The sequence below is a fragment of the Episyrphus balteatus genome, chromosome X, assembly GCF_945859705.1.
Source record: "Episyrphus balteatus chromosome X, idEpiBalt1.1, whole genome shotgun sequence".
In the NCBI taxonomy this organism is placed as follows: domain Eukaryota; kingdom Metazoa; phylum Arthropoda; class Insecta; order Diptera; family Syrphidae; genus Episyrphus; species Episyrphus balteatus.
Window position 1 is genome coordinate 9,284,024 of NC_079138.1, and position 12,154 is coordinate 9,296,177.

The window sequence follows — 12,154 nt, forward strand, 5'->3', positions numbered from 1 at the left end:
CGAGGAGCAAAAAAATATCACTCTCAATCAATTTGAAACTTAAAAATCGCTCCCTGTTAAATTTGCTTTTTGTGACTTAGAACAATTTTGCTTTCCGCCGATTATATGTGGTCATTTCATAATCCAAATACGTAACCATATGATCAATGGTATCTGAATCAACGAAATCCTTATCACGCCTTTCAGCTTTATTCCAAAGTAGAATTGGACAAGTTCTCGTATTGCACGGGTCCGAACCTATAAATACGTAGCAATACGAAAAAAATAAACAATTACCAAACACCAAACATGGCATAAATTCAAAAAAAATGTTTACCGATGTTTCATGTTCGCTTACTTGTGATGGCTCCCATATTAATCTGTCTTCATTTTCAAAAGAAAACATAAAACTAATCAAAATAAACTCTGAATGAATTTTTCCGTGTTAACTTCTGATTAACTTTATTCAATAAATTAAATATTCACCTATATTTACAAAACAAAAAATTTAAACGTATCATTACTTGACTTGGCCTTCTCGTTAGCACCATGAAAAAAATGGGCTTTTTTATTGGAAGCGCTGGGTAAACGAGGTTAATCTGCTTTTCGGTTCACTTCTGAAAAATAAAATAAAAATTTTACTAAATACTTGAATTTTGAAAAGAAGAAAAAGGAAACAAAAATTTACTTTATATTATATACAGAGATAGATATAGAGAAAAAAAGAATGGATTATTATTACTTATTATTATTATTATTATTATAATTTTTTTTTTTTTTTTTTTTTAATAGAGTTTTCAATTTTTAGAGTTTTCATAATGTTGTAAACTAAGTTTATGTTTTCGATATTTATATTTTTTAAAAGATGAATTAAGTTGTGGTTGGATTTGCTCATGTTGAGGATACTTTTGGGCAGGAAAGTAAATGGTTCATTAGCCCGATCATCCTAGACGAAATTTCACTATATATCAAAGTTAATTTAAGTACAAGATTTTTTGATGCAGTTAGGTTCCTTTGATGGAGTAGAATATAAAACCACAGTTTTACACCAAAATTTGATATGGCGTATCCCCGAAAATGACCCCTGACCCCTAGGTAGTACGGAAAAAGTGATTTCACGATTTTTTGATGCAGTTAGGTTCCTTTGATGGAGGAGAATATGAAATCACAGTTTTACACCAAAATTTGATATGGCGTATCCCCGAAAATGACCCCCTGACCCCTAGGTAGTACGGAAAAAGTGATTTCACGATTTTTTGATGCAGTTAGGTTCCTTTGATGGAGAAGAATATAAATTCACAATTTTACACCAAAATTGTATATGGCGCGTGCCACAAAATGACCTCTGACCCCTAGGTAGTTTGAAAAAGTGATCTCAATCGAATTTAATAAAATTTTAGTATGTTAAAGTTCACATCATGCTCATAAAAACTCTCTATGGGAGCAACCCCATTGCACCAACTATACCCCTTCTTAAACTCCCTTCTTTACAATTTTTTACCCCAATTTTACCCTTTAAACGGGGAGAGTACGATAAAGTTAGGGCCAAGAATTGATAATTTAGTTTTTAGTAGAGGGGTTGATTACAATAAATTTTTTTATGGGAGGGGGATCTATCTTCCCCCGTTTAGGTTAGAGGGGCAGTTTTCTAAAAAAAAATATCAAAATAAAAAAAAAATAATAAAAAACTGCTTCAATTGATTTCTTATAAAACTCTGAAAATCATGTTCCTATGCCTTCTAGTTTTTGAGATAATTGAAATTTGTTAAACATAAATTTTCATAAAATAAGAAGTTTTTTAACTTCTTTCCACACCACCGTAGAGGTAGAGTTGTCGGTGCGTTTTTTTTAACGTGGTCTCCCCAGTAGGCCTAATGCAATGCTATGGTAATGACAAACAGCTTGAAATGGAGTTACGGAGGTCTTTCTAGAGAATGTTTATCTAATGCACAAACCGGATTACTTGCGTAGGATGTTATAATAAGGCCTAATAGAAGTTGTTGTAGGTGATGTAGAAAATGTTGTAGAAAATGAATAAAAAAAAGAATTAATTGAATTTCATTAATTTTCTTTTGATTTTTTCTGTTTTGTATTTTCTACATATTATTTTATTTATTTTAATTTTTTCCTACTTTGTTTCTTTTCCTTTTTTTGGAAATTCCACAGCTTTTTCTGTTGTTCTGAAATGATGAGAATATTATTTTAATTGAAAAAGAACATATTTTTTTATTTTCATCACATGGGCCGACCAGGAATCGATCCCACGTACCTCTGCATACCTAGCCAGCACCTTACCAGTAGACCATACTGGAATATTAAAGATGAGTGGAAAAAAGGGAGCTAATTAAAACCTCACATAAAAATGCAATGTTTTTTTCTAAAGCGTTTCAAACATTGCATATCTGCAGGATAAATGCTTTGCATACTTATTGATGAAAAACATTGCATACTTGAGAGATGAAAACATTGCATACTTACAAGAACCTCTTGAAACAGGTCTTATGAAAGCCTTCTACTGAAATCACTTTTTTCGAACTTCCTAGGGTCAGAGGTCATTTTAGGGAACACGCCATATCAAATTTTGGTGTAAAACTGTGATTTCATACTCTCCTCCATCAAAGGAACCTAACTGCATCAAAAAAGCGTGTACTTCCATTAACTTTGATAAAATTTCTGTTAAATTCGACTGAAATCACTTTTTCGAACTTCCTTGGGTTCAGAGGTAATTTTAGGGAACACGCCATATCAAATTTTGGTGTAAAACTGTGATTTCATATTCTCCTCCATCAAAGGAACCTAACTGCATCAAAAAATCGTGAAATCACTTTTTCCGTACTACCTAGGGGTCAGGGGTCATTTTCGGGGATACGCCATATCAAATTTTGGTGTAAAACTGTGATTTCATATTCTCCTCCATCAAAGGAACCTAACTGCATCAAAAAATCTTGTACTTAAATTAACTTTGATAAAATGTCTAGATTGATCGGGCTACATCGTGAGGGTGGAATTTTCTTCGCAGAGATGGCATATGGATGGAGATGTTTTATTGAACAGGTGTTGATGTGTTATATATGAATGTCCTAGCCTGAGCCTGATGTAGACCTTTAGTTTACTTGGTGCCATGTTGTTGTGATAGATTGCTCTGTCCCCGTGAGGATTGACATTTTTGTATAGGTGGTTATAATTTGACCAAGCGTCTTTTCTTTTGAATTTCCAGTTTTCAATAAGGAATCTTATGGTGTCTTTTTTGTTATATTGAAAAAATGATTTCAATGGTTCTTTTATTGCGGATTTGGCTTCTGCATCAGCTGTTTCGTTACCAGCGATTCCAGCGTGTCCGGGAATCCAAACGATTTTTAAGGTTTCAGAGTTCAAGATTAGATGGTTGCGTATATTTTCTACAATTTCAGTAGAGTTGGAAATATTTTGTAGGGCTTTTATGGTAGAAAGGCTGTCAGAAAATATAATTGTTTTATTTTTCTGGGCGTGAGTTATTGCTTTATATATAGCGAATGCTTCGGCAGTAAAAGTTGAGGTATGATTTGGTAATAGTCCTTTGGAAACAACTGAATCGGTACTATCAACAACAGCAAAAGAGGTGTATGTTTCTGCTTTGGATGCATCCGTAAAGAGTAGTTTCCAACCGAGGGACTTGAAGTTCTCCGAAAATTCCAAAAATAGAGTTTTGTATATATCCACAGAGGTTGAGTTTTTTGGATAGTTGCAAAAATCGGTGTTTATGGTGTAATTTGGAAGGTTCCAAGGTGGTTGGCTAATACTGGTGTGTTCTTGCAAAGAGATCTGTAGGTTGAAATCTTTCGCGAACGTAAGCGCCCTGCATAAGGTTGATTGTATTTTTTGATTTTTCTTTCGATTCAATATCTTTTTGATTTTTGGATGGATGGATGTTTTATGGGTCGAATTATTTTGGATGTAAGAAAATTGATTCTATCAGATAAATTGGGTAGACCAGCTTCGGTTAGTATGTTGATAATTGGTGTCGAGCGTAATGCTTTCATGCAGCATCTGGCGGCGGCGTGGTAAGGTGTCGTGATAAGTCCCAATGATGATTTGGAGCATTTTCCGTAGATTGGTAAACAATAGTCAATTTTTGATAATACTATGGATTGTGTTAAATTAATAAGAGTATTAACGTTAGCGTAACTATTTTTTGATGATAAATATTTAATTATATTGACCCTGGCAGTTAAACTTTTTCTAAGATAAATACAATGGTTCTTAAAATTAAATTTAGAGTCAAAAATAATACCAAGAAATTTCAAAGAATTTACATTTTTAATAACATTGTTGTTTAAAATGATTTTAACAGATTTTGTACAATTGTGCTTTTTACATATATGAAACAATTCGGACTTTTAATAAGAAATTATCGAACCTGAGTAATTACTTCATTCAAGAAGAGCATTTAATATACAAGTAAAGATATTTTCCAATTCGTGGAGGTCCTTAGTCTTGGAAAAAATAATTAAATCGTCGGCATACAAAGAATGTTCAACTTTATGGAAACTGTCAATTATGTTGCTTACTTCATTAAAAGCTATGATAAATAAGACCACTGATAGTGGTGATCCTTGAGGAATGCCGTTATTGAGTTTGTGTGTGTTTGAGTTGATGTTGCAATATTTTATACGAAAGTTTCTGTTAATAAGAAAAGATTTTATGTAGGGGAAAGGTGCAAACAGTGAGACAGTGCAAACAGTGAGACAATCAATTTTTCTCTTTCCTGAAAATAAGCACAGTAACGCTAGTTTTGGTCAAAACGTTTATTTCCCCGTCTGCGTCTTTTAATTTTGTCCCTACTAAATTAAAGCTGTCCATTCTCCTACACCGTAAAATATCACACAAAATCAGGTGAAAGTAGTTTTTGGAGTGTTATAAAAAGAGTGTATAACACAAAAAAATCTGGTTAGTGGACAGAACTTTTTTTACATATGTATTATATTTATATGTTCTTTCATAAAAAAATATCATGTAATTAGAATTCCTTATCGTTTTTTGTAATTTTATATTTTTCCGAAAAATGACAAAAAGTAAACAGTGAGACATTATTAAAAAGCAAACAGTGAGACATAGATTTTTAAAAAAGCAAACAGTGAGACATAAGATTTAAAAAAAAAATCTATTATTTTAGCATGACTTCAATATGATTTTGTAGTGTTTTTTCTTTCGTTTTTTTTGGGCTTTTTCTTACATTTTTTGAAAAAAATGGGTTAAAGTAACATAAATTAATTAATTATATACTTGTCAATTACCTAATTATTTGACGTTTTCGTTAATTTTTTTTTCACCTAAGAATGTCTCACTGATCGCATCCTTTGCAAACAGTGAGACGTTTTGACTTTTTTTACATTTTAGTCCAATGTGATGCTCTCATTCATTCTTTAACTACAAGTTTTTTTGCAACATTAAGATAAAATATGTCTTAAACTGACTTCAAAGTTTCGTTAAATTATCTTGAAAACATTCTAAGATATACCAATTTAAAAAAAGGGTGTCTCACTGTCCGCACCTGGCCCGATTTTCCATTTTAATAGTTGATTAAGGACAACATGTGCCCCAATCCTATCAAAAGCTTTCTGAAAGTCAAGGCTGAGAATGGTGGCATGATTTCGCACAGATAGTGTTGAGGAGACGAAATGGTCAATATGAAGAAGAGCATCGAGGATAGATTTACCTTTTTTAAATGCCACTTGGCGGTTGTCAACTAATTTGTCTTTTTCGAGGAACCAGAATAAGCGTTTGGATATTATTTTTTCTAAGATTTTTCCTGTGCAGGGGAGGAGAGATATTGGACGATATCCAGAAATTAGAGTGCGGTCTTCATTGGGTTTAGGTAGTGGAATTATATTTGCCGTTTTCCAAGCATGTGGAATTATTCCGGTGTCGAAGATGTTGTTGTAAAGGGTAAGTAGACGGGTTTTTAAAGCCGGGGGAGAATTTTTTAACATAACATATGAAATGCGATCAAAACCTGGTGTTTTGCCTTTGACTGTGTGTACGCAAGAAATTAGTTCGGACATGTTGATTTGTGTTTCAATAGACATAGCTGAAGAACTTGGGTAAAAAGATATATTTTTATTATCAAGGGTTTTAATTTTTTCGTTGATGAAAGAGGGTTGGAAATTGGAGTCGTCCGCAAATTGTTCAAATGTTTGGGCAAATTGTTCCACAATTTGTATAGGACATGACAATGTTGTAGTGTCTGTTTTTATTGTTTTTATTGTGTATGGAGTATATGTGCCTGTAAGAGTTTTAATTTGTGCCCAAAGTTTTTGGGGGGTTGAGTCTGGGTGTATATTGGTTGTAAAATTTTCAAAACAATTCTTTTTTTCCTTTTTTACTGCTTTGCGAAATTTTGCGTTTAGTTTTCGGTATCGAATAAGGTTGTTATCAGTAGGAGAACGTTTAAAATCGTACCATCCTTTTTGTTTTTGTGTTCGCAGAGACTTTATTTCCTGATTCCACCAAGGGACTGTTTTTTTGTGAATCTTGTCGCAGGTTTGAGGAATGGCTAGGTTTGCTGCACTGCGTATTGATTTGTGAATCAAAGCAGATTCTTTATTGATGTTAGAAGAAACTTTTCTCGAAAGCAACTCTTGAGATACATTAGATCTGAATGAATCCCAGTTTGCTTTATCGTGTAGGAATTTTTTTGGTTTTTTTAACTGTTGATTGTAATGGCCAGTAGTGAGATTAATAAAAATGGGAAAGTGATCGCTGCCACAGAGGTTATCCGATGTATCCCAGGTAGTTTTACTGAGGAGAGAGGGCGTGATGAGTGATAGATCAACGTGCGTAAACGTTCTATGGGTAGAAAAGTGGGTTGGTCGACCGTCATTAAGTATGGCTAACCCAGAGTTAGCAATAAAATGTTCGACTGTTTTGCCGCGTTTATTTATTTTTTCAGAGCCCCAAGACGGACTCCATGCATTAAAATCACCTGTTATTAATACCGGATTGGTAAATCCATTGATAATGTCTTCAAGGTCTTGTATTGAAAAGTTTTGATCGGGGTGAATGTATAGGGAAATAATTGTAAATTGAATATTGAGATTGATTTGAACGCCTATTGCTAATATATTAGAGTCAATTGTGACAAAAGAATGGGGGATTGAATTGTGGACGAGGATGCCAACACCTTGTTTTGAAGTCGATATGGAATCAACATTATGGAAGTATGTAGAATATTGCTTAGGAGCGAATGGATGGCGATCCGATGGGATATGTGTTTCTTGCAAGCAAATGACTTTTGCTTGTGTGTCTTTTATAAGTAGTTGTAATTCGTGTAAGTTATTTATGTAGCCATTTAGGTTCCACTGTCAGACAGTGAAATTTTGATTTATTGAAGGTTCATTATTTTTTTTGTTGGTAGAAGGAAAACTTTGTTGAGAGGAATTGGAGGTGTTGATATTATTGGGGTGTTCATTATGACTCCACGGAGTGGATACAGGATCGGTAGGGCTCCGTGAAGAGCCCGATCGATCCGGTATTCCCACCGTGGAGTCGTTATTCTGGTCAATAGGTTTAATTTTAGATTGATTCATCATCATCTTGATCCATGTGATTATTAGGTAAGTAGTATTTACTTTGTAAGAGAAGATTGTTTGTTAAATTTGTTAGAGGAGATGAGAGATTAGGAGGTGTATGTGTTGGAGTAGTTTCAACTAAGTTGTTATGTGTGTTGTTTTTGGCGTTAGATGTTTTTGTAGAGTCGTTTGACTCATTCTTGGAAGAAGTAACAGAAGTATTTTTTTGTGGGATACGTGCAGGAATTGCGGGTGCGGAAGAGGGAATATGACAATTATCATTGCCTGTTGTTGTTGATGTATTTGTTTTAGTTGGAGGTAAATCAGTTGTTGTAGATTGGATTTGAAGATTTTGTTTAGAGGTATCAGTGACGGCGGTAGAATTGGAGGGAGGGGATGGAGTTGGAGGAGGTGTTGAATGTAAGGTTGTAGAAGCTGTTTGTTTTTTGGTTGTGGATGAACTTTTTATCGTGGAAGAATATGTTGTAGTAAAGAACTGTGTGGGGTTTGTTTCTTTATATATTTTTTTCGCGTCTGCCATAGAGCATTTGCGTATTGTTTTTATTTTTAGTATTTCTTTTGCCTTGATATATTCGTTGCAGGATTTGGAAGACGATGGATGACTTTCGGTACAGTTAGCGCACGAGGTACGCGTACAGTTTTCGGGTTGATGGGGGGAAAGGTTACAATTTTCACAAGCGTCTGAAGAAGTGCATCTCTTAGTGGTGTGACCAAGGAGTTGACACTTGCGACAGCGCATTGGATTAGGGAAGTATTCTTCTATTTTTACTTTATGCCAGCCTAAATCAACAGTAGAAGGGGGGCGGAAGCGATCAAAAGTAAATAGTACTAGTCCGGTGGCACGAAGATTATTTTCAGGTGTTGTTTTTGTAAATTTATAAACATCGGTTACCCCTTGGCTTTGCATTTCTGATTTAATGTGATCTACCGACGAATTAATAAGGCATGGAGCGTATGCTATACCTTTGCAAGAGTTTAGGTTAGAATGGAGTTTAACAGAGATTGGGCATAGGGTACCGAGTTTTTTTTGTGCAATGAAATGTTTGGCTATTTTTAGGGATTTTACAAGGAGAAGGAGGCTGCCGTCGCGCAGTTCCGTTATGCTTTCATACGCGGTACTTATACCATCGATAGCTTTTTTAACGAGAAATACACTGAGAGACGACAAAGAAATTTTTTCATCACTCGAAGAAATCACTATGAATTTGGGATCGGGAAGGGAGGAATCAATTAGCACTGATTTGTTCTGTTCAACATAAGTTAAACCATTGTTTTTACGTTTCCTAGACCCAGGCACAGATTTATGCTCTCTACCAAGAAGCTCAAATCTGTTGCCCGAGTTAACAGGCGGCCCTGAGGTCATGATTTATATAATAACCCACTTGATTAAACTATATGTCAGTTTTTGCGATGCCGAGAAAAAACAAACAAGACAATAGATTTTTGAAATAACGGTTAAATATAAATGGAGTATATAAGAAAAGAGAGCGAGCAAAACTGAGAGACAAGTTGTCGACTTGAAAGACAGACGGTGACTGCGCAAAATAAATTAAATTCATCCAAACCTTAAACTAATACATTGCACAATTCCTCTACAAAATTCATATCGGATAACGAAGGAAGGACAAGTTGTTTGGTTTCTTCACTAAAAGGCAACCACGCGTAATGGTATGGATATGCACGCCATGAATCTGAATGTTTAAATGGAAATGTAAAAGCCAGTCCATTATAATGGATATATATATATATAAATTACTAGCTGACCCGGCGGACTTCGTTCCGCCTTTCCAAGTATTTGTTTTCAAATTTTAGCCCTGTAATGTGTTAAACTTTTTCCGGTTCACTCGGTTCGGTTGATATGTGGAGCACAAATAAATTGACTACAGCGCAACCTACAGGGTCCAATTATAACACAAAACCTGTCTGGGGCAAACCTTATCACACACACAAAATTTCACAAAAAATATCCAGTCATTCGACCCCAAATACGGATTTTGAATTAAACTTGACAACAGCGCCACCTACCGGGTCCAATTATAACACAATACCTGTCTCAGATGGACCTTATCGCACACACAAAATTTCACAAAAATCTATTCAGTCTTTCGACCCCAAATACGGAATTTGCATATACATAACTTGACAACAGCGCCACCTACCGGGTCCAATTATAACACAAAACCTGTCTCGGATAGACCTTATCGCATACACAAAATTTCACAAAAATCTGTTCAGTCATTCGACCCCAAATACGGAATTTGCATATAAATTGACAACAGCGCCACCTATCGGGTCCAATTATAACACAAAACCTGTCTCGGATGGACCTTATCGCACACACAAAATTTCACAAAAATCTATTCAGTCTTTCGACCCCAAATACGGAATTTGCATATACATAACTTGACAACAGCGCCACCTACCGGGTCCAATTATAACACAAAACCTGTCTCGGATGGACCTTATCGCACACACAAAATTTCACAAAAATCTGTTCAGTCATTCGACCCCAAATACGAAATTTGTATATAACTTGACAACAGCGCCACCTACTGGGTCCAATTATAAAACAAAACCTGTCTCGGATGGACCTTATCACCCCCACCAAATTTCAGAAAAATCTATCAAAATCTACTCCTTCGAGTAGCGTCACAAACAAACGCACAGGAGAATAATATATATAAGAATATATAAATTAAAATATTATTAATAGCGGCGATTTTAATTTCTGGCAATTGAACAACATTCCAATTATTTGTGTTATCTGGATTAAGATATTGCTTTATCAGTTAGAGATGTAACTCCATCAGTTCTCGATGACTCGGTTGGGATAATCTCAGTTGTTCTTGTTGGCATAACAGTATCATTAACTTGTTTAACAATTTTTGGTTGATCATATTTTACTAGCCAATTATCGTTCCCACGATATGTGTTTCTTATGATTTGTAGTCTAAGAGAAATAATCTTTCAAATTGTAATTGAAAGGATTTAGCTAGCACAGATGTTAGAGCTTTGTTTTCAAAACGTCGTAGGCAGTAATCAGCTCCCTGTAGTTTTGCACGAATATTTGAAATGATCCTTTCTAAAAAATTAATAATTAACATAACATTTTTTAAACAAAAACAATTTAGGGTTGAAAAACTAACTTTCAAAGGAAAGCTCATTCAATTAAATCTTGTGATGGGAAGTCTTTATTGATTTGTTTTTTTTTTTTTAATTTCGCTTTTCGTCTATCGATTCGGGCATAATTAAATGTCTCGGCAACTAAACGAACTATTCGTGTATTCGGTACAACGCCTAATTGTATTTTTTGGTCAACTTGACTTGCTCCAGCTTCCGAGAGATATCTGAAACAAAATAATAACAAGTTATCAGAGATTGTATTATTTAGTAAAATGATTTAAATCCTTACCCTTGATCCGGAATTAAACAAGCACGTCCAAAACAACACAGTTTGTGCATCCATTTTGTCGTTTTTCATTCATTTGTCCATATGGCTCCTCGTTTTTGGGTTTGAATACTGCCACTACTTTCTGTTTGAAGTTCTGAAAAAGTTTTATGTTATTTGATATGCATTATATATAGATATGTTTGCAAGTCAATGTATTAGGTATATTTTAATGTAGATGACACAACTTCCTTCTAACTAGAAATCATTTAAATATTCTAAAAGTTTTGAGACTTATTGGCCTGGTCAGACCATGTGAATACCTTTCAGAATACCTTGAAGGAGAAATACGCTGCAGATCCACAAACCATACGAATCTACCTCAATGCGAATATACAAATCTGCTGGATGATCGAGATTCGAGACTCTTTAGTCCTTACACAGTAATATAAAACTCTCCTACAACTCTATCGTCGTTGTTGAAGCGCAACAAATAGGAACTTATCTCAGCCTTCATGCTTTCTTGCATAGCCAGAAGGCATTGATAATATTTGCTCAGGGAATATTATATTGTTGCTAAAAAAAATATACTATTTTATGTATACTACATAGAAGGAGGGGGTAAGGGTTGTGAAAGGAACAACTTACATCCCTTAACGATTTAATAGATTCAATCCATTGCGTTCGCTTAACGGACTCAGGAAGATAATGTCATCGTCTTAGTGGTGGACTTATCGTCTATTCTAAAAACTTAGTTGGGTGAAACCCAGACCAGGTGGGACTCGAGATAGACACTTTAGTTCATCGACATACAAATTGTATCGTTGTTACTGTAGATTTGATCTTATTCGACCACGCGAAAATGTTGATGTATCCTCTTCGAAGAAAACAGCAACAAATTCTCCTCTAATATAATGGTTTAGAGGGTTTTTCATGGACGTAATGTTTCCAGAACATTATGTTGTATAGTTTGTTGAATTTTTCTATTGGTTTTGGTAAAAATTTTTTTTCCTCAAGAATTTGTTTCTTTACTTTGTTTGTTTATTATTACTGACAAATGTCACTTATACTATGTTTCCACCTACGCTAAATCCGAGATTTAGCTAAGTAGATTTAGAATAAATCTCGAGATTTATTTTAAATCTACTTCGCTAAATCTCAGATTTGTGTTCAGCTACCCTAAATCTAAGATTTTCAACTACTTACAATCCGAGATTTA

At 34.6% G+C, this 12,154-nt stretch overlaps 1 protein-coding gene and 1 pseudogene across 1 annotated transcript; both read right to left on the reverse strand.

Moving 5' to 3' along the window:
* Nucleotides 1-7,530: 7,530 nt before the first annotated feature.
* On the reverse strand, nt 7,531-8,454 carry LOC129920553 (uncharacterized). The gene has a single exon (XM_056001876.1). It carries the CDS (start codon nt 8,452-8,454, stop codon nt 7,531-7,533), a length of 924 nt encoding a protein of 307 aa, XP_055857851.1.
* A 1,782-nt stretch (nt 8,455-10,236) lies between these two features.
* Nucleotides 10,237-11,074, reverse strand: LOC129920654 (phosphatidylinositol 4-kinase type 2-beta-like; annotated as a pseudogene).
* Between the last annotated feature and the right edge of the window lie 1,080 nt (nt 11,075-12,154).